General features: G+C 46.0%; 1 protein-coding gene across 2 annotated transcripts in view; it reads left to right on the top strand.

The window, feature by feature from the left end:
• LOC129861364 (transcription elongation factor A protein 2-like) overlaps positions 1 to 19,957 on the top strand; it is a 28,997-nt gene extending 9,040 nt beyond the window's left edge. For both annotated transcript variants that reach the window (XM_055932744.1, XM_055932745.1), the window contains 6 exons: positions 7,259 to 7,416; positions 7,659 to 7,715; positions 7,892 to 8,046; positions 9,894 to 10,040; positions 17,328 to 17,399; positions 18,618 to 19,957. In XM_055932744.1, coding sequence (XP_055788719.1) covers positions 7,259 to 7,416; positions 7,659 to 7,715; positions 7,892 to 8,046; positions 9,894 to 10,040; positions 17,328 to 17,399; positions 18,618 to 18,626 — 598 coding nt within the window. In that variant the 3' untranslated portion in view covers positions 18,627 to 19,957. The remainder of the gene's footprint in view (positions 1 to 7,258; positions 7,417 to 7,658; positions 7,716 to 7,891; positions 8,047 to 9,893; positions 10,041 to 17,327; positions 17,400 to 18,617) is intronic.
• Positions 19,958 to 23,550: the final 3,593 nt, after the last annotated feature.

Raw genomic sequence — 23,550 nt, forward strand, 5'->3', positions numbered from 1 at the left:
AAGAAATAGCCCGCGTTAACATGGGTAGCGTAAGAAATAGCCCACGTTAACATGGGTAGAGTAAGAAATAGCCCGCGTTAACATGGGTAGTGTAAAAAATAGCCCGCGTTAACATGGGTAGTGTAAAAAATAGCCCGCGTTAACATGGGTAGCGTAAAAAATAGCTCACGTTAACATGGGTAGCGTAAAAAATAGCCCACGTTAACATGGGTAGCGTAAAAAATAGCCCACGTTAACATGGGTAGCGTAAAAAATAGCCCACGTTAACATGGGTAGCGTAAAAAATAGCTCACGTTAACATGGGTAGCGTAAAAAATAGCTCACGTTAACATGGGTAGCGTAAAAAATAGCTCACGTTAACATGGGTAGCGTAAAAAATAGCTCACGTTAACATGGGTAGCGTAAAAAATAGCTCACGTTAACATGGGTAGCGTAAAAAATTGCCCACGTTAACATGGGTAGCGTAAAAAATAGCTCACGTTAACATGGGTAGCGTAAAAAATTGCCCACGTTAACATGGGTAGCGTAAAAACTAGCTCACGTTAACATGGGTAGCGTAAAAAATTGCCCACGTTAACATGGGTAGCGTAAAAAATTGCCCACGTTAACATGGGTAGCGTAAAAAATTGCCCACGTTAACATGGGTAGCGTAAAAAATTGCCCACGTTAACATGGGTAGCGTAAAAAATAGCCCACGTTAACATGGGTAGCGTAAAAAATAGCTCACGTTAACATGGGTAGCGTAAAAAATAGCTCACGTTAACATGGGTAGCGTAAAAAATAGCTCACGTTAACATGGGTAGCGTAAAAAATAGCTCACGTTAACATGGGTAGCGTAAAAAATAGCTCACGTTAACATGGGTAGCGTAAAAAAACAGCTCACGCTAACATGGGTAGCGTAAAAAAACAGCCCACGCTAACATGGGTAGCGTAAAAAAACAGCCCACGCTAACATGGGTAGCGTAAGAAACAATGTTCATGAAGTCCACTTGCTAGCAGCAGATGACATTCATATTCCTCAAAGTCACTTAGATAATACGTTTGATACAGTGGTTAACAATGCATAGTTACAACATCTACAGAAAAGACAGACATGCCAATAGGGGGCGGTGTTGCGGTCTATTTTCAGAACCACATTCCTGTAAAGCTTAAAGAGGATCTCATGTTAAATACTGTTGAAGTAATATGGCTACAGGTTCATCTGCCTCACCTAAAGCCCATGCTGGTGGGAAGCTGCTATAGATCACCAAGTGCTAACAGTCAGTATCTGGATAATATGTGTGAAATGCTTCATAAACTACGCGATATCAGAGGTATATTCTCTGGGTGACCTATATATTGACTGGCTTTCATCAAGCTGCCAACTCAAGAAAAAGCTTCAAACTGTAACCAGTGTCTGCAACCTGGTTCAGATTATCAATCTACCAGGGTAGTTACAAACAGCACAGTAATTCAATCATCAACATGTATTGATCACATCTTTACTAATGCTGCAGAAATCTGCTCTAAAGCAGTACCCAAATCCATAGGATGTAGTGATCACAATATAGTAGCCGTATCTAGGAAAACCAAAGTTCCAAAGGCTGGGCCTAATATAGTGTATAAGAGGTCAGGCTGGGCCTAATATAGAGTATAAGAGGTCAGGCTGGGCCTAATATAGAGTATAAGAGGTCAGGCTGGGCCTAATATAGAGTATAAGAGGTCAGGCTGGGCCTAATATAGTGTATAAGAGGTCAGGCTGGGCCTAATATAGAGTATAAGAGGTCAGGCTGGGCCTAATATAGTGTATAAGAGGTCAGGCTGGGCCTAATATAGAGTATAAGAGGTCAGGCTGGGCCTAATATAGTGTATAAGAGGTCAGGCTGGGCCTAATATAGAGTATAAGAGGTCAGGCTGGGCCTAATATAGAGTATAAGAGGTCAGGCTGGGCCTAATATAGTGTATAAGAGGTCAGGCTGGGCCTAATATAGAGTATAAGAGGTCAGGCTGGGCCTAATATAGAGTATAAGAGGTCAGGCTGGGCCTAATATAGTGTATAAGAGGTCAGGCTGGGCCTAATATAGAGTATAAGAGGTCAGGCTGGGCCTAATATAGTGTATAAGAGGTCAGGCTGGGCCTAATATAGAGTATAAGAGGTCAGGCTGGGCCTAATATAGAGTATAAGAGGTCAGGCTGGGCCTAATATAGAGTATAAGAGGTCAGGCTGGGCCTAATATAGAGTATAAGAGGTCAGGCTGGGCCTAATATAGAGTATAAGAGGTCAGGCTGGGCCTAATATAGTGTATAAGAGGTCAGGCTGGGCCTAATATAGAGTATAAGAGGTCAGGCTGGGCCTAATATAGAGTATAAGAGGTCAGGCTGGGCCTAATATAGAGTATAAGAGGTCAGGCTGGGTCTAATATAGTGTATAAGAGGTCAGGCTGGGCCTAATATAGAGTATAAGAGGTCAGGCTGGGCCTAATATAGTGTATAAGAGGTCAGGCTGGGCCTAATATAGTGTATAAGAGGTCAGGCTGGGCCTAATATAGTGTATAAGAGGTCAGGCTGGGCCTAATATAGAGTATAAGAGGTCAGGCTGGGCCTAATATAGAGTATAAGAGGTCAGGCTGGGCCTAATATAGTGTATAAGAGGTCAGGCTGGGCCTAATATAGAGTATAAGAGGTCAGGCTGGGCCTAATATAATGTATAAGAGGTCAGGCTGGGCCTAATATAGTGTATAAGAGGTCAGGCTGGGCCTAATATAGTGTATAAGAGGTCAGGCTGGGCCTAATATAGTGTATAAGAGGTCAGGCTGGGCCTAATATAGTGTATAAGAGGTCAGGCTGGGCCTAATATAGAGTATAAGAGGTCAGGCTGGGCCTAATATAGAGTATAAGAGGTCAGGCTGGGCCTAATATAGAGTATAAGAGGTCAGGCTGGGCCTAATATAGAGTATAAGAGGTCAGGCTGGGCCTAATATAGAGTATAAGAGGTCAGGCTGGGCCTAATATAGAGTATAAGAGGTCAGGCTGGGCCTAATATAGAGTATAAGAGGTCAGGCTGGGCCTAATATAGAGTATAAGAGGTCAGGCTGGGCCTAATATAGAGTATAAGAGGTCAGGCTGGGCCTAATATAGAGTATAAGAGGTCAGGCTGGGCCTAATATAGAGTATAAGAGGTCAGGCTGGGCCTAATATAGAGTATAAGAGGTCAGGCTGGGCCTAATATAGAGTATAAGAGGTCAGGCTGGGCCTAATATAGAGTATAAGAGGTCAGGCTGGGCCTAATATAGAGTATAAGAGGTCAGGCTGGGCCTAATATAGTGTATAAGAGGTCAGGCTGGGCCTAATATAGTGTATAAGAGGTCAGGCTGGGCCTAATATAGAGTATAAGAGGTCAGGCTGGGCCTAATATAGAGTATAAGAGGTCAGGCTGGGCCTAATATAGAGTATAAGAGGTCAGGCTGGGCCTAATATAGAGTATAAGAGGTCAGGCTGGGCCTAATATAGTGTATAAGAGGTCAGGCTGGGCCTAATATAGTGTATAAGAGGTCAGGCTGGGCCTAATATAGTGTATAAGAGGTCAGGCTGGGCCTAATATAGTGTATAAGAGGTCAGGCTGGGCCTAATATAGAGTATAAGAGGTCAGGCTGGGCCTAATATAGAGTATAAGAGGTCAGGCTGGGCCTAATATAGAGTATAAGAGGTCAGGCTGGGCCTAATATAGTGTATAAGAGGTCAGGCTGGGCCTAATATAGAGTATAAGAGGTCAGGCTGGGCCTAATATAGAGTATAAGAGGTCAGGCTGGGCCTAATATAGAGTATAAGAGGTCAGGCTGGGCCTAATATAGTGTATAAGAGGTCAGGCTGGGCCTAATATAGTGCTAATATCGAGGCCATACAATACGTTTTTGTAGTGATTGGTATGTTGTCGACGTGAAGAATATTTGTTGGTCCGTGGTGTGTAATGAGATGCAAACAGATGCTGCACTTGACACATTTTATGAAACTACTTATTCCAGTTACTAATACGCACCCATTTTAAGAAAATGACTAAACTGTTAAATCCCCTTGGATTGATGAGGATTTGAAAAATTGTATGGGTGAGGTAAAAGGTATGGCAAATAAGTCTGGCTGTACAACCCATTGGCAAATGTACTACAAATTGAGAAATCATGTAACTAAACCGAAGAGAAAAAAATGGGGGGAAAAACTATACGATGAAACAAAGATAAATGACATAAAGAATGATAGTAAAACTCTTTGGAGCTCCTTAAATAAAATGTTGGGCAAAAAGGCAAACTCAGCTCCATCATTCATTGAATCAGATGGCTCATTTATCAAAAAATACCACTGATATTACCAACTACTTTAATGACTTTTTAATTGGCAAGATAAGCAAACTTAGGCATTTACATGCCAGCAACAAACTCTGGCACTACACATCCAAGTATATCTGACCAAATTATGAAGAACGAGCGCTATAATTTAAAATTCTGTGAAGTGAGTGTAGAAGTGGTGAGAAAAGTGTTATTGTCAACAATGACAAGCCACCGGGGTCTGACCATCTGGATGGAAACTTACTGAGGATAATCGCGGACAATATTGCCACTCCGATTTGCCATATCTTCAATTTAAGCCTACTAGAAAGTGTTTGCCCTCAGGCCTGGAGAGAAGCTAAAGTCATTCCGCTACCCAAGAATAGTAAAGCCCCCTTTTACTGGCTCAAATAGCCCACCAATCAGCCTGTTACCAACCCTTAGTAAACTTTTGGGGGGAAAATGGTGTTTGACCAGATATAATGTTATTTTACAGTAAACAAATGAACAGACGTTCAGCACACTTATAGGGAAGGACATTCAACAAGCACAGCACTTACACAAATGACTGATGACCGGCTGTCTTGTTAGACTTCAGTGCAGCTTTTGACATTATCGTTCATATTCTGCCGATGGGAAAAACTTGTAATGGCTTTACACTAGAGGTTGACCGAATTAAAAAAAAAATATATATATATATATTTTTTTAAATTAAGTCCGATTTCAACTTTTCATAACAATCAGCATTTTTGGATGCTGATTATGGCCAATTGCGTTGCATTCCGCGAGGAGATTGCGTGGCAGGCTGACCACATGTTACGCGAGTGCAGCAAGGAGCTGCACTCGCAGCTAGCATTGCTAGCTAGCATTAAACTTACCTTTATAAAAAAAACAATCAATCTTCACATAATCACTAGTTAACCTAGTGATATCAACCATGTGTAGTTAACTAGCTTGTCCTGCGTTGCATATAATCAATAAGGTGCCTGTTAATTTATCATCGAATCACAGCCTACTTCGCCAAACGGGGGATGATTTAACAAAAGTGCATTCGTGAAAAAAGCACAATCGTTGCATGAATGTACCTATCCATAAACATCAATGCCTTTCTTAAAATCAATATACAGAAGTATATATTTTTAAACCTGCACATTTAGTTAAAAGAAATCCAGGTTAGCAGGCAATATTAACCAGGTGAAATTGTCACTTCTCTTGCGTTCATTGCACGCAGAGTCAGGGTATATGCAACAGTTTGGGCCGCCTGGCTCGTTGCAAACTAATTTGCCAGAATTTTACATAATTATGACATAACATTGAAGGTTGTAACAGGAATATTTAGACTTAGGGATGCCTCCCGTTCAATAAAATACGTAACAAATCTGTATTTCACTGAAAGAATAAACGTTTTGTTTTCGAAATTATAGTTTCCGGATTTGATCATTATTAATGACCAAAGGCTAGTATTTCTGTGTGTTTATTATAATTAAGTCTATGATTTGATAGAGCAGTCTGACTGAGCGGTGGTAGGCAGCAGCAGACTCGTAAGCATTCATTCAAACTTTACTGCGTTTGCCAGCAGCTCTTAGCAATGCTTCCAGCACAGCACTGTTTATGACTTCAAGCCTATCAACTCCAGAGATTAGACTGGCAATACTAAAGTGCCTATAAGAACATCCAATAGTCAAAGGTATATGAAATACAAATGGTAGAGAGAGAAATAGTCAATGTGTCATAATGACTACAAACTAAAACTACTAACTGGGAATATTGAACAACTGAGAATATTGAAGCTACAATCTATCTGCAATATAAAATCTAATCCACCACCTAATTTTTTATTATTTTTATGTAAAAGTAAAAACCGCTTGGAGTATTCTAAACTGTCATGGTCAAAAACATGTTGATACAACAGTAGTTAAGATGGGAAGGATAATAGTCTGCCCATAATAAAGCACTGCTCGTCCTTAACAACACTATCAACAACACTACAGACCCTGGGTTTTGTTGTTTTTAAACAGGCTTAGAACAGGGCAGCACGGCCCTTTTTTAAATGTACAATGGGAGCTAACATTAATGATATGCGTTTTAAATCTCTCATGGCTCAAAGTGGAGGAGAGATTGACTTCCTCACTACTTGTTTTTTTTGTAAGAGGTGTTGACAAGCTGAAGGTACAGAGCTGTCTGTTTTTAAACTACTAGCACACAGCTCAGACACCCATGCATACCCCACAAAACATGCCACCAGGGGTCTCTTCACAGTCCCCAAGTCCAGAACAGACTATGGGAGGCACAGTACTACATAGAGCCATGACTACATGGAACTCTATTCCACAGTACTACATAGAGCCATGACTACATGGAACTCTATTCCACAGTACTACATAGAGCCATGACTACATGGAACTCTATTCCACAGTACTACATAGAGCCATGACTACATGGAACTCTATTCCACAGTACTACATAGAGCCATGACTACATGGAACTCTATTCCACATCAGGTAACTGATGACAGCAGTAGAATCAGATTTAAAAAACAGATAAAAATACACCTTATGGAACAGTGGGGACTGTGAAGAGACACACACAGATACAGACATGATATTGTTGTATGGTGGTGTTATACATGTTGTATTGTAGATATGTAGTCGTGTAATGTTATATGATGTACTGTTTTATATGTAATGTAAGTGCCTTAATGTGTAACGACCCCAGGAAGAGTAGCTGCTACCTTGGCAGGAAGTAATGGGGGTCCCTAATAAACCCCAGGAAAAGTAGCTGCTACCTTGGCAGGAAGTAATGGGGGTCCCTAATAAACCCCAGGAAGAGTAGCTGCTACCTTGACAGGAAGTAACGGGGATCCATAATAAATAAAAAATAAACGCCCTTATGTTACTGTTTAGAATAAATGGATCAGGGTCACTCCTAACATGATGTAACATTTTTCTTGTCTACCCCAGCAAGAAACTGCCTGAGCCCCCTACGACCCCTACGACCCCCACCGCCCCTACGACCCCCACCACTCCAAAGTTCACCACCTTCCCCCCCGCCCCCGTCACCACTGACAGCGTACGCACCAAGTGCCGAGAGCTGCTGGTGGCTGCCCTGCAGACCGACGGTGAGACAGACTCTACCAAGATGGCCGCCGTTATCGGCGCATTCTACAGCTGTTTTAAAGGTTGATGACTTCAGCAACTGTAGTATTATACATCTCTGGGTGAGACGGAGACCAATCACAAGGAGGGATCTAAGATATGGGGTGGCTGGAGGGACATTTTTTTCTAAAGTGCGTTGTTTGGATTTTGTATTTTATTTTTATTTTTTTAAACGAATGACCACTCTCTGTTTTTCATATGTCAGATGACCACAAGACCATTGGCGCAGACACGGAGAACTTGGCTGCTCAGATTGAGGACTATATCCTTTCACCTGTTCGCTTGTCGCTGTCTGTGGTGATGAGGACCAGACAGACGTGTGGTAATCAAGGTTTCTGGATTATCTTTATAGGACTCTGCATGTCTAGGACGGTCTTACTGTGTGTGTGTGTGTGTGTGTGTGTGTGTGCAGTATTCTCCTTCACTTCCCCGCTCCACGTATCTACCAGGAGTTTAAGTCTACAGACCAGAAGTACAAGTCCAGACTGAGGAGCCGTATCTCCAACCTGAAGGACCAGAAGAACCCAGACCTCCGACGCAACGTCCTCGCTGGGAACATCTCTGCTGACCGCATCGCTAACATGGCCGCTGAGGTACGTACGGGGGGGGGGCATCTCTGCTGACTGCATCACTAACATGGCCGCTGAGGTACGTACGGGGGGGGGGGGGGGGCATCTCTGCTGACTGCATCGCTAACATGGCCGCTGAGGTACGTACGGGGGGGGCATCTCTGCTGACTGCATCACTAACATGGCCGCTGAGGTACGTACGGGGGGGGGGGGGGGGCATCTCTGCTGACTGCATCGCTAACATGGCCGCTGAGGTACGTACGGGGGGGGGGGGGGGCATCTCTGCTGACTGCATCGCTAACATGGCCGCCGAGGTACGTACGGTGGGGGGGCATCTCTGCTGACTGCATCGCTAACATGGCCGCTGAGGTACGTACGGGGGGGGGGGGGGGGGGGGCATCTCTGCTGACTGCATCGCTAACATGGCCGCTGAGGTACGTACGGGGGGGGGGGGGCATCTCTGCTGACTGCATCGCTAACATGGCCGCTGAGGTACGTACGGGGGGGGGGGGCATCTCTGCTGACTGCATCACTAACATGGCCGCTGAGGTACGTACGGGGGGGGGGGGCATCTCTGCTGACTGCATCGCTAACATGGCCGCTGAGGTACGTACGGGGGGGGGGGGCATCTCTGCTGACTGCATCACTAACATGGCTGCTGAGGTACGTACGGGGGGGGGGGGGGGCGGCGGCATCTGCTGACTGCATCGCTAACATGGCCGCTGAGGTACGTACGGGGGGGGCATCTCTGCTGACTGCATCACTAACATGGCCGCTGAGGTACGTACGGGGGGGGGGGGCATCTCTGCTGACTGCATCACTAACATGGCCGCTGAGGTACGTACGGGGGGGGTGGAAACATCTCTGCTGACTGCATCACTAACATGGCCGCTGAGGTACGTACGGGGGGGGGGGGGGCATCTCTGCTGACTGCATCGCTGCTGACTGCATCGCTAATATGGTCGCTGAGGTACGTACGGGGAAGAGGGGGGGGCATCTCTGCTGACTGCATCGCTAACATGGCCGCTGAGGTACGTACGGGGAAGAGGGGGGGGCATCTCTGCTGACTGCATCGCTAACATGGCCGCTGAGGTACGTACGGGGGGGACATCTCTGACTGCATCGCTAACATGGCCGCTGAGGTACGTACGGGGGGGGGGGGGAATCTCTGCTGACTGCATCACTAACATGGCCGCTGAGGTACGCACGGGGGGGGGGGGGGGCGGCGGCATCTGCTGACTGCATCGCTAACATGGCCGCTGAGGTACGTACGGGGGGGGCATCTCTGCTGACTGCATCACTAACATGGCCGCTGAGGTACGTACGGGGGGGGGGGGCATCTCTGCTGACTGCATCACTAACATGGCCGCTGAGGTACGTACGGGGGGGGTGGAAACATCTCTGCTGACTGCATCACTAACATGGCCGCTGAGGTACGTACGGGGGGGGGGGGGGGCATCTCTGCTGACTGCATCGCTGCTGACTGCATCGCTAATATGGTCGCTGAGGTACGTACGGGGAAGAGGGGGGGGCATCTCTGCTGACTGCATCGCTAACATGGCCGCTGAGGTACGTACGGGGAAGAGGGGGGGGCATCTCTGCTGACTGCATCGCTAACATGGCCGCTGAGGTACGTACGGGGGGGACATCTCTGACTGCATCGCTAACATGGCCGCTGAGGTACGTACGGGGGGGGGGGGGGAATCTCTGCTGACTGCATCACTAACATGGCCGCTGAGGTACGCACGGGGGGGGGGGGGGGGGGGGGGGGTGTGTGTTTCATGTGTTGACCGTGAACTCCATACAGTTGAAATATTTCCTAAGGTTGACTCTACGGTTCTTTAAGGTCAATTCTCTGTGTGACCAACCAGGAGATGGCGAGCGCGGAGCTGAAAGAGATGAGGAAGGCTTTGACCAAGGACGCCATCAGAGAGCACCAGCTGTCTAAAGTGGGCGGGACCGAGACGGACATGTTTCAATGTGGCAAATGCAGGGGCAAGAACTGCACCTACACACAGGTACTGACATAGTGAACTGGACCTCTACACACAGGTACTGACATAGTGAACTGGACCTCTACACACAGGTAGTGACATAGTGAACTGGACCTCTACACAGGTACTGACATAGTGAACTGGACCTCTACACAGGTACTGGCATAGTGAACTGGACCTCTACACAGGTACTGACATAGTGAACTGGACCTCTACACAGGTAGTGACATAGTGAACTGGACCTCTACACAGGTAGTGACATAGTGAACTGGACCTCTACACAGGTACTGACATAGTGAACTGCACCTACACACAGGTACTGACATAGTGAACTGGACCTCTACACACAGGTACTGACATAGTGAACTGGACGCACAGGTACTGACATAGTGAACTGGACGCACAGGTACTGACATAGTGAACTGCACCTACACACAGGTACTGACATAGTGAACTGGACCTCTACACAGGTACTGACATAGTGAACTGGACCTCTACACAGGTACTGACATAGTGAACTGGACCTCTACACACAGGTAGTGACATAGTGAACTGGACCTACACACAGGTACTGACATAGTGAACTGGACCTCTACACAGGTACTGACATAGTGAACTGCACCTACACACAGGTACTGACATAGTGAACTGGACCTCTACACAGGTACTGACATAGTGAACTGGACCTCTACACACAGGTAGTGACATAGTGAACTGGACCTCTACACACAGGTACTGACATAGTGAACTGGACCTCTACACACAGGTAGTGACATAGTGAACTGGACCTCTACACACAGGTACTGACATAGTGAACTGGACCTCTACACACAGGTACTGACATAGTGAACTGGACCTCTACACAGGTACTGACATAGTGAACTGGACCTCTACACAGGTACTGACATAGTGAACTGGACCTCTACACAGGTAGTGACATAGTGAACTGGACCTCTACACAGGTAGTGACATAGTGAACTGGACCTCTACACAGGTACTGACATAGTGAACTGGACCTCTACACAGGTACTGACATAGTGAACTGGACCTCTACACAGGTAGTGACATAGTGAACTGGACCTCTACACAGGTAGTGACATAGTGAACTGGACCTCTACAAAGGTAGTGACATAGTGAACTGGACCTCTACACAGGTACTGACATAGTGAACTGCACCTACACACAGGTACTGACATAGTGAACTGGACCTCTACACACAGGTACTGACATAGTGAACTGGACGCACAGGTACTGACATAGTGAACTGCACCTACACACAGGTACTGACATAGTGAACTGGACCTCTACACAGGTACTGACATAGTGAACTGGACCTCTACACAGGTACTGACATAGTGAACTGCACCTACACACAGGTACTGACATAGTGAACTGGACCTCTACACAGGTACTGACATAGTGAACTGGACCTCTACACACAGGTAGTGACATAGTGAACTGGACCTCTACACACAGGTACTGACATAGTGAACTGGACCTCTACACACAGGTAGTGACATAGTGAACTGGACCTCTACACACAGGTACTGACATAGTGAACTGGACCTCTACACAGGTACTGACATAGTGAACTGGACCTCTACACAGGTACTGACATAGTGAACTGGACCTCTACACAGGTACTGACATAGTGAACTGCACCTACACACAGGTACTGACATAGTGAACTGGACCTCTACACAGGTAGTGACATAGTGAACTGGACCTCTACACAGGTACTGACATAGTGAACTGGACCTCTACACAGGTAGTGACATAGTGAACTGGACCTCTACACAGGTAGTGACATAGTGAACTGGACCTCTACACAGGTAGTGACATAGTGAACTGGACCTCTACACAGGTAGTGACATAGTGAACTGGACCTCTACACAGGTAGTGACATAGTGAACTGGACCTCTACACAGGTAGTGACATAGTGAACTGGACCTCTACACAGGTAGTGACATAGTGAACTGGACCTCTACACAGGTACTGACATAGTGAACTGCACCTCTACACACAGGTAGTGACATAGTGAACTGGACGCACAGGTACTGACATAGTGAACTGCACCTACACACAGGTACTGACATAGTGAACTGGACCTCTACACAGGTACTGACATAGTGAACTGGACCTCTACACAGGTACTGACATAGTGAACTGGACCTCTACACAGGTACTGACATAGTGAACTGCACCTACACACAGGTACTGACATAGTGAACTGGACCTCTACACAGGTACTGACATAGTGAACTGGACCTCTACACAGGTACTGACATAGTGAACTGGACCTCTACACAGGTACTGACATAGTGAACTGGACCTCTACACAGGTACTGACATAGTGAACTGGACCTCTACACAGGTACTGACATAGTGAACTGGACACAGGTACTGACATAGTGAACTGGACACAGGTACTGACATAGTGAACTGGACACGCGGGTAGTGGCATAGTGAACTGGACACACGGGTAGTGACATAGTGAACTGGACCTCTACACGGGTAGTGACATAGTGAACTGGACCTCTACACAGGTAGTGACATAGTGAACTGGACCTCTACACAGGTAGTGACAAAGTGAACTGGACCTCTACACAGGTAGTGACATAGTGAACTGGACGCACAGGTACTGACATAGTGAACTGGACGCACAGGTACTGACATAGTGAACTGGACGCACAGGTACTGACATAGTGAACTGGACCTCTACACAGGGACTGACATAGTGAACTGCACCTACACACAGGTACTGACATAGTGAACTGCACCTACACACAGGTACTGACATAGTGAACTGGACCTCTACACAGGTACTGACATAGTGAACTGGACCTCTACACAGGTACTGACATAGTGAACTGGACCTCTACACAGGTACTGACATAGTGAACTGGACCTCTACACAGGTACTGACATAGTGAACTGGACCTCTACACAGGTACTGACATAGTGAACTGGACCTCTACACAGGTACTGACATAGTGAACTGGACCTCTACACAGGTACTGACATAGTGAACTGGACCTCTACACAGGTACTGACATAGTGAACTGGACCTCTACACAGGTACTGACATAGTGAACTGGACCTCTACACAGGTACTGACATAGTGAACTGGACCTCTACACAGGTACTGACATAGTGAACTGGACCTCTACACAGGTACTGACATAGTGAACTGGACCTCTACACAGGTACTGACATAGTGAACTGGACCTCTACACAGGTACTGACATAGTGAACTGGACCTCTACACAGGTACTGACATAGTGAACTGGACCTCTACACAGGTACTGACATAGTGAACTGGACCTCTACACAGGTACTGACATAGTGAACTGGACCTCTACACAGGTACTGACATAGTGAACTGGACCTCTACACAGGTACTGACATAGTGAACTGGACCTCTACACAGGTACTGACATAGTGAACTGGACCTCTACACAGGTACTGACATAGTGAACTGGACCTCTACACAGGTACTGACATAGTGAACTGGACCTCTACACAGGTAGTGACATAGTGAACTGGACCTCTACACAGGTAGTGACATAGTGAACTGGACCTCTACACAGGTACTGACATAGTGAACTGGACCTCTACACAGGTACTGACATAGTGAACTGGACCTCTACACAGGTACTGACATAGTGAACTGGACCTCTACACAGGTACTGACATAGTGAACTGGACCTCTACACAGGTACTGACATAGTGAACTGGACCTCTACACAGGTACTGACATAGTGAACTAGCGCAGTGAGCGGCACCTGAGTAACCAGTATCGGTGAGTGCTGGCTAACAGTGTAGCTGTTCTCGTGTCCTTAGCGGTACATGATCTCGTTTCCTGTCTCGCTAATCCACGTGATCGCCTGCTTTATAACGTACGAGCCAGTTGTGCCACGTAAACGGTAACGCTAGTGGAAACATTTTGAGCTGGGGGGGGTAAACCTACACCGGTACGATGCTTACTTCATCACACCAATACACAGTCCAGTATAGTTTCTCCCTGAGGTAGAAATCCCATATAGTCGGTATAGTTTCCCCCTGAGGTAGAAATCCCATGTAGTCAGTCCGGTATAGTTTCCTTTTGAGGTAGAAATCCCATGTAGTCGGTATAGTTTCCCCCTGAGGTAGAAATCCCATGTAGTCAGTCCAGTATAGTTTCTCCCTGAGGTAGAAATCCCATGTAGTCGGTATAGTTTCCCCCTGAGGTAGAAATCCCATGTAGTCAGTCCAGTATAGTTTCTCCCTGAGGTAGAAATCCCATGTAGTCGGTATAGTTTCTCCCTGAGGTAGAAATCCCATGTAGTCAGTCCAGTATAGTTTCCCCCTGAGGTAGAAATCCCATGTAGTCAGTATAGTTTCTCCCTGAGGTAGAAATCCCATGTAGTCAGTCCAGTATAGTTTCTCCCTGAGGTAGAAATCCCATGTACCGTAGTCGGTATAGTTTCTCCCTGAGGTAGAAATCCCATGTAGTCAGTCCAGTATAGTTTCTCCCTGAGGTAGAAACCCCATGTAGTCAGTCCAGTATAGTTTCTCCCTGAGGTAGAAATCCCATGTAGTCAGTCCAGTATAGTTTCTCCCTGAGGTAGAAATCCCATGTAGTCAGTATAGTTTCTCCCTGAGGTAGAAATCCCATGTAGTCAGTATAGTTTCTCCCTGAGGTAGAAATCCCATGTAGTCAGTATAGTTTCTCCCTGAGGTAGAAATCCCATGTAGTCAGTCCAGTATAGTTTCTCCCTGAGGTAGAAATCCCATGTAGTCAGTATAGTTTCTCCCTGAGGTAGAAATCCCATGTAGTCAGTCCAGTATAGTTTCTCCCTGAGGTAGAAATCCCATGTAGTCGGTATAGTTTCTCCCTGAGGTAGAAATCCCATGTAGTCAGTCCAGTATAGTTTCCCCCTGAGTTAGAAATCCCATGTAGTCAGTATAGTTTCTCCCTGAGGTAGAAATCCCATGTACCGTAGTCGGTATAGTTTCTCCCTGAGGTAGAAATCCCATGTAGTCGGTATAGTTTCCCCCTGAGGTAGAAATCCCATGTAGTCAGTCCAGTATAGTTTCTCCCTGAGGTAGAAATCCCATGTAGTCAGTATAGTTTCTCCCTGAGGTAGAAATCCCATGTAGTCAGTATAGTTTCTCCCTGAGGTAGAAATCCCATGTAGTCAGTCCAGTATAGTTTCTCCCTGAGGTAGAAATCCCATGTAGTCAGTATAGTTTCTCCCTGAGGTAGAAATCCCATGTAGTCAGTCCAGTATAGTTTCCCCCTGAGGTAGAAATCCCATGTAGTCAGTCCAGTATAGTTTCTCCCTGAGGTAGAAATCCCATGTAGTCAGTATAGTTTCTCCCTGAGGTAGAAATCCCATGTAGTCAGTATAGTTTCTCCGTGAGGTAGAAATCCCATGTAGTCAGTCCAGTATAGTTTCCATCTGAGGTAAAATCACAGAAAAGAACATGCTTCTGCAGGTTAGAACAGAGAGAGAGGGTGAGTGTGTGTTGTCTCTCATTGCTCCTGTGTGTGTGGCTTGTGTAAATACAGTTGAAGTCGGAAGTTTACATACACTCAATTTAGAGTCATTAAAACTCGTTTTTCAACCACTCCACAAATGTCTTGTTCACAAACTATAGTTTTGGGAAGTCGGTTAGGACATCTACTTTGTGCATGACACAAGTAATTTTTACAACAATTGTTTACAGACAGATTATTTCACTTATAAGTCACTATCACAATTCCAGTGGGTCAGAAGTTTACATACACTAAGTTGACTGTGCCTTTAAACAGCTTGGAAAAATTCCAGAAAATGATGTCATGGCTTTAGAAGCTTCTGATAGGCTAATTGACATAATTTGAGTCAATTGGAGGTGTACCTGTGGATGTATTTCAAGGCCTACCTTCAAACTCAGTGCCTCTTTGCTTGACATCATGGGGAAATCAGCCAAGACTTCAGAAAAAAAACTGTAGTCCTCCACAAGTCTGGTTCATCCTTGGGAGCAATTTCCAAACGCTTCAAGGCACCATGTTCATCTGTAAAACCATTACTACGCAAGTATAAACACCATGTGACCATGCAGCCGTTATACCGCTCAGGAAGGAGACGCGTTCTGTCTCCTAGAGATGAACGTAATTTGGTGCGAAAAGTGTGAATCAATCCCAGAACATCAACAAAGGACCTTGTGAAGATGCTGGAGGAAACGGGTACAAAAGGTATCTATATCCACAGTAAAACGAGTCCTATATCGACATAACCTGAAAGGCCGCTCAGCAAGGAAGAAGCCACTGCTCCAAAACCGCCATTAAAAAGCCAGACTACGGTTTCCAACTGCACATGGGGACAAAGATTGTACTTTTTGGAGAAATGTCCTCTGGTCTGATGAAACAAAAATATAACTTTTTGGCCATAATGACCATCGTTATGTTTGGAGGATAAAGGAGAGGCTTGCAAGCCGAAGACACCATCCCAACCGTGAAGCACGGGGGTGGCAGCATCATGTTGTAGGGGTGCTTTGCTGCAGGAGGAACTGGTGCGCTTCACAAAATAGATGGCATCATGAGGAAGGAAAATTATGTGGCTATATTGAAGCAACATCAAGACGTCAGTCAGGAAGTGAAATCTTGGTCGCAAATGGGTCTTCCAAATGGAGAATGACCCCAAGCATACTTCCAAAGTTGTTTCAAAATGGCTTAAGGACAACAAATTCAACGTATTGGAGTGGCCATCACAAAGCCCTGACCTCAATCTGGTAGAAAATTTGTGGGCAAAACTGAAAGCGTGCGTGATCAAGGAGGCCTACGTACCTGACTCAGTTACACCAGCTCTGTCAGGAGGAATGGGCCAAAATTCACCCAATTTATTGTGGGAAGCTTGTGGAAGGCTACCTGACACGTTTGACCAAAGTTAAACAATTTAAAGGCAATGCTACCAAATACTAATTGAGTATGTAAACTTCTGACCCACTGGGAATGTGATGAAAGAAATAAAAGCTGAAATAAATCATTCTCTCCACTATTATTCTGACATTTTCACATTCTTAAAATAAAGTTGTGATCCTAACTGACCTACGAAAGGGAACTTTTTTTACATGGATTAAATAATTGTGAAAAACTTGAGTTTTTAAATGTATTTGGCTAAAGTTAAACTTCTGACTTCTTCAACTGTACATGCTGTCTCTCCCTGTGTGTTCTACCCCTGCTGTACATGCTGTCTCTCCCTGTGTGTTCTACCCCTGCTGTACATGCTGTCTCTCCCTGTGTGTTCTACCCCTACTGTACATGCTGTCTCTCCCTGTGTGTTGTAGGTGCAGACGCGCAGTGCAGATGAACCCATGACGACCTTCGTACTGTGCAACGGCTGTGGCAACCGCTGGAAGGTAGGCTGTGTACCCAGATCACTGTCTGGGTCTGGTACATTCATGGGATAATTAGAGTTTTATCTATGCTTCATTTGAATATCAAAGAAAATAGTTAACTATGTTATTCATATATATATAGTCTAATATAGTATATATATCTCAAGTATTTTTAAATTAACTACAACAAAGGATTTATCTGCCCAGGTCTGATGCCCAGGTTGGTGGGCCCCGCTCCCTAGCTTGGTGGGCCCCGCTCCCTAGCTTGGTGGGCCCCGCTCCCTAGCTTGGTGGGCCCCGCTCCCTAGCTTGGTGGGCCCCGCTCCCTAGCTTGGTGGGCCCCGCTCCCTAGCTTGGTGGGCCCCGCTCCCTAGCTTGGTGGGCACCGCTCCCTAGCTTGGTGGGCCAGGCTCCCTAGCTTGGTGGGCCCCGCTCCCTAGCTTGGTGGGCCCCGCTCCCTAGCTTGGTGGGCCCCGCTCCATAGCTTGGTGGGCCCCTCTCCCTAGCTTGGAGGTCAGTTGGCCCCGCTCCCTAGCTTGGTGGGCCCCGCTCCATAGCTTGGAGGTCGGTTGGCCCCGCTCCATAGCTTGGTGGCCGGGCGGGCCCCGCTCCCTAGCTTCTATGTACTTCTTCCGTAGATCTTAAATGATTTGAACGATATAAGTAGTATGCTGGTTCACCTTTCTGATTTGGTGAGGTGGAGTGTTCACCATATTGCTTCCACCTGTCCAGTCAGACCTGCAGGCATGTGTATAAGGGTAAAGGACCAGTGGTTTGCCTGATCAGAGGTTACCTAACCCTGACTTGGTCGTGAGATGTAAATACGGGCTAGAAGTAAAGGGAACATGGTGCCTTTTTTAATGGCTTGGCTGCTCAGTACTCCTGCAGTACCACAGTGTCACCACAAGATGGCAGCAGACATTGTCAAGCAGTGCTGACTTTTACTGGTGCTACTGTGACTGGTAACCATGCGGACTTCTTCTAATGATGACATTCTCTCACATCAAGATAATACAACACACCTACCAGACACTTTAGTTGTTGTTGTCATGTACCCTCACATTTTAGTTGTTTTAACAGACAGTCTTATTCAATCATTATTATTATTATTATTATTATCATCATCTTATTCAGAGTGACTTGCAATCAGTGTATTCAACTAAAGTGTAAATCAACCACATGCCATGATCATTGCAAGTTAAAACCTTTTTAATAACACCTTGTCTCCCTCCTCCCCAGTTCTGTTGAGGAGAAGATATTCTGGACTGCTAGTAGAAGATCTGGCCTGGATGGAGAAGGAAACCTGGACCTAATTTTGTTACAACTGTAGACAGTTTTTTTGTTGCTTTGTTTTGATATGTTGTTTTTTTTTTACATTTAACTCATAAATCTGTAGAAAATATTTTGTCATTTTGATTAATATCTTTTTTTAAATTTGTTTTAATGACTATTAAATCACACTAGCCTTGGTGCCTTTTTTTTGTGTTTCTGCTCGCTGGCCTCAACCTCTTATGGAATGTTTTGGTTTGACAACGAGTTTTGGCACGAGCACAAACTGTTCTGGGACCAGGCCGAGGTTAAACACTTTGCTCTTAAAACAACATTTTGGGTTTTTTGGCTGTTCATTAGTTGAAGCTATATCTTACTAAAAAAAAAATATTTGCTTTGGCTTTAGGGAACATAGGTGTGCCTTTTTCTTTTTTTTCTTCTCTCTCTCTGCCACAAATGATCATTTTACTGTTAGTTTTATACACTTGCTTTATATAGAGTGTTTATACACTCTTAGCATTAGTCCCAAATGGTACCCTATTCCCTGTAGTGCACTATAAAGGGAGTAAGGTACCATTTGGATACATACTTGCTGTATATAGAACAAGTCGTTGTTTGATTCACTTATTCTGAATCTACAGTCTTACATGTACAGTACCAGTCAAAACTCTGTAAATAACACATGGAATCATGTAGTAACCAAAAAAGTGTTAAATAGATTTGTAGATTCTTCCAAGTAGCCACCCTTTGCCTTGATGACAGCTTTTGCACTCTTGGCATTCTCTCAACCAGCTTCATGAGGTAGACACCTGGAATGCATTTCAATTAACAGGTGTGCCTTGTTAATTTGTGTAAAAAACTTGAATGAGTATGAGTGTTTAAACGGTTGACTGGTACTGTATATATATATATATACACACACAGGTTCTTAGAGTTATGTTTTGGTTCTTCCGTAAACAAATGAGAGAAACCGGAGGATCTGCTAGAAGATGTAGAATGAGAAAAGGATGAAGGAGGACTGTTTCTCTATTTCCTACTCTGCTTGAAAGTTACTAAAAGGTTAGCGGGGATTGGAGAAGTAGCCTGATATCCAAATCGAGTTTGCTACTTTTTCTCCTTTTTTGTTTATAAAAATTATAAAATGTAGTTCAGACTACTGGAGTAACAGAACCTCCTGACAAACTATCGACTGGTTTGAAAAGTTTTGTCATGCAAGTGATTTATTTTGTATTGTTAACATTTGTCCTCCCGATGGGAACTTGTGTCAATTGAATTAAAAACGGATGTAAGGAGTGTGGAAAGAGACTGGGGGGGATGCGTCCTGGTGAATTCTTGTTAGCAACACGCTCAGTTCACTCGTCGAACATTGTTTTTTAACGTTACGAATACAGATGTTATGAATGGAGCAGACCATGATTCCTTGTTGTACATGTAAGAGGCAATGGTTTGTTGTACGACTTGTCCAGCATGAACGCGCCCCCCCGATGCACAACAGGTGAAAGACCCATTTTAAGTTCTATCGTCATGACAATGTTTTCTGTGGGGGAAAAACCCAAAGAGGAAGCTAATTTCATCTGACTTCTTAATGCCTGAGGACACACCCTCCGTCTATTTGGGAGTACTAGAGATGTACCTGCCAAAAGTTGATGGACAATTCCCATCACGTCCCATTGGATAAACTTAAAGTTTGTGCGGGGGGAAAAAAACCCAAAGAGCAACAAACCGCTAGCCAATTCACCTGACTTGTCCGTTACATCTCAGCTCCTTTGCATGACACTTATTAGGTTCTCCTAAAAGTCTTCTGTTGACCTTATCATTGATGAGAACTAACTGTAATGACGCTGTAAACATCTATAAACGACTAAATGCTGTAGAGATCATTATGAGTTAGTCCTACCATAATGTGACGGTACAGAGCCAACTCTCCTCGGCCGAGACGGGGTCCTGTTCACAATGTAGGAAACGGACCAAAACTGTTTGAAAGACGGTGAAAACGGGGAGGGGGCCTAATATCTAGACGTGTCCCATTGCATTTTTTTTGTTGCTATGATGTGCAGTCATGAGCCTGATTCTAGGTCTAGCGTCCTGGTCAGGAATATGAGTGGTGGTTCTGCTGTTTGTGGTGTCTGTGGAGCTCTGTGGTTATTTCCTGTGAAATCAGAGTGGGACCAGATCAGCCTGTTAAATCTGTCTGACAGAAACAAGCTGCAAGACTAGATGCTTAATTAATGTAGTCTGATTAGGATTCAGTGGATCAATTCAGACAGACCCTGTCTCTGTGGTGAAGTATTCCGCCCATTTATCTCTCTGGCAGGTAACACGTTAACCCCTCTCTCTGGCAGGTAACATGTAAACCCCCTCTCTCTGGCAGGTAACATGTAAACCCCCTCTCTGGCAGGTAACATGTAAACCCCCTCTCTCTGGCAGGTAACATGTTAACCCCCTCTCTCTGGCAGGTAAATGTAAACCCCCCCTCTCTGGCAGGTAACACGTTAACCCCCTCTCTCTGGCAGGTAACACGTTAACCCCCTCTCTCTGGCAGGTAACACGTAAACCCCTCTCTCTGGCAGGTAACATGTAAACCCCCTCTCTCTGGCAGGTAACATGTAAACCCCCTCTCTCTGGCAGGTAACATGTAAACCCCTCTCTGGCAGGTAACACGTTAACCCCTCTCTCTGGCAGGTAACACGTAAACCCCCTCTCCCTGGCAGGTAACATGTAAACCCCTCTCTGGCAGGTAACACGTTAACCCCTCTCTCTGGCAGGTAACATGTAAACCCCCTCTCCCTGGCAGGTAACATGTACACCCCCTCTCTCTGGCAGGTAACATGTAAACCCCTCTCTGGCAGGTAACACGTTAACCCCTCTCTCTGGCAGGTAACACGTAAACCCCCTCTCCCTGGCAGGTAACATGTAAACCCCTCTCTGGCAGGTAACACGTTAACCCCTCTCTCTGGCAGGTAACACGTAAACCCCCTCTCCCTGGCAGGTAACATGTAAACTCCTCTCTGGCAGGTAACACGTTAACCCCTCTCTCTGGCAGGTAACACATTAACCCCCTCTCTCTGGCAGGTAACACGTAAACCCCTCTCTCTGGCAGGTAACACGTAAACCCCTCTCTGGCAGGTAACACGTTAACCCCCTCTCTCTGGCAGGTAACATGTTAACCCCCTCTCTCTGGCAGGTAACATGTAAACCCCTCTCTCTGGCAGGTAACACGTTAACCCCCTCTCTCTGGCAGGTAACACGTTAACCCCATCTCTCTGGCAGGTAACATGCAAACCCCTCTCTGGCAGGTAACATGTAAACCCCCTCTCTCTGGCAAGTAACACGTAAACCCCTCTCTCTGGCAGGTAACATGTAAACCCCTCTCTGGCAGGTAACATATAAACCCCCTCTCTCTGGCAGGTAACATATAAACCCCCTCTCTCTGGCAGGTAACACGTAAACCCCCTCTCTCTGGCAGGTAACATGTTAACCCCCTCTCTCTGGCAGGTAACATAAACCCCCTCTCTCTGGCAGGTAACATGTTAACCCCTTCTCTCTGGCAGGTAACATATAAACCTCTCTCTGGCAGGTAACATGTAAACCCCCTCTCTCTGGCAGGTAACATATTAACCCCCTCTCTCTGGCAGGTAACATGTAAACCCTCTCTGGCAGGTAACATGTTAACCCCCTCTCTCTGGCAGGTAACGTAAACCCTCTCTCTATGGCAGGTAACATGTAAACCCTCTCTCTCTGGCAGGTAACACGTAAACCCCCTCTCTCTGGCAGGTAACATGTAAACCCCCTCTCTCTGGCAGGTAAATGTAAACCCCCCCTCTCTGGCAGGTAACATGTTAACCCCCTCTCTCTGGCAGGTAACACGTTAACCCCCTCTCTCTGGCAGGTAACACGTAAACCCCTCTCTCTGGCAGGTAACATGTAAACCCCCTCTCTCTGGCAGGTAACATGTAAACCCCCTCTCTCTGGCAGGTAACATGTAAACCCCTCTCTGGCAGGTAACACGTTAACCCCTCTCTCTGGCAGGTAACACGTAAACCCCCTCTCCCTGGCAGGTAACATGTAAACCCCTCTCTTGCAGGTAACACGTTAACCCCTCTCTCTGGCAGGTAACATGTAAACCCCCTCTCCCTGGCAGGTAACATGTAAACCCCCTCTCTCTGGCAGGTAACATGTAAACCCCTCTCTGGCAGGTAACACGTTAACCCCTCTCTCTGGCAGGTAGCACGTAAACCCCCTCTCCCTGGCAGGTAACATGTAAACCCCTCTCTGGCAGGTAACACATTAACCCTCTCTCTGGCAGGTAACACGTAAACCCCCTCTCCCTGGCAGGTAACATGTAAACCCCTCTCTGGCAGGTAACACGTTAACCCCTCTCTCTGGCAGGTAACACATTAACCCCCTCTCTCTGGCAGGTAACACGTAAACCCCTCTCTCTGGCAGGTAACACGTAAACCCCTCTCTGGCAGGTAACACGTTAACCCCCTCTCTCTGGCAGGTAACATGTTAACCCCCTCTCTCTGGCAGGTAATATGTAAACCCCTCTCTCTGGCAGGTAACACGTTAACCCCCTCTCTCTGGCAGGTAACACGTTAACCCCCTCTGGCAGGTAACACGTTAACCCCCTCTCTCTGGCAGGTAACACGTAAACCCCATCTCTCTGGCAGGTAACATGCAAACCCCTCTCTGGCAGGTAACATGTAAACCCCCTCTCTCTGGCAAGTAACACGTAAACCCCTCTCTCTGGCAGGTAACATGTAAACCCCTCTCTGGCAGGTAACATATAAACCCCCTCTCTCTGGCAGGTAACATATAAACCCCCTCTCTCTGGCAGGTAACACGTAAACCCCCTCTCTCTGGCAGGTAACATGTTAACCCCCTCTCTCTGGCAGGTAACATA

Source organism: Salvelinus fontinalis, chromosome 8 (genome assembly GCF_029448725.1).
Source record: "Salvelinus fontinalis isolate EN_2023a chromosome 8, ASM2944872v1, whole genome shotgun sequence".
Classification (NCBI taxonomy): domain Eukaryota; kingdom Metazoa; phylum Chordata; class Actinopteri; order Salmoniformes; family Salmonidae; genus Salvelinus; species Salvelinus fontinalis.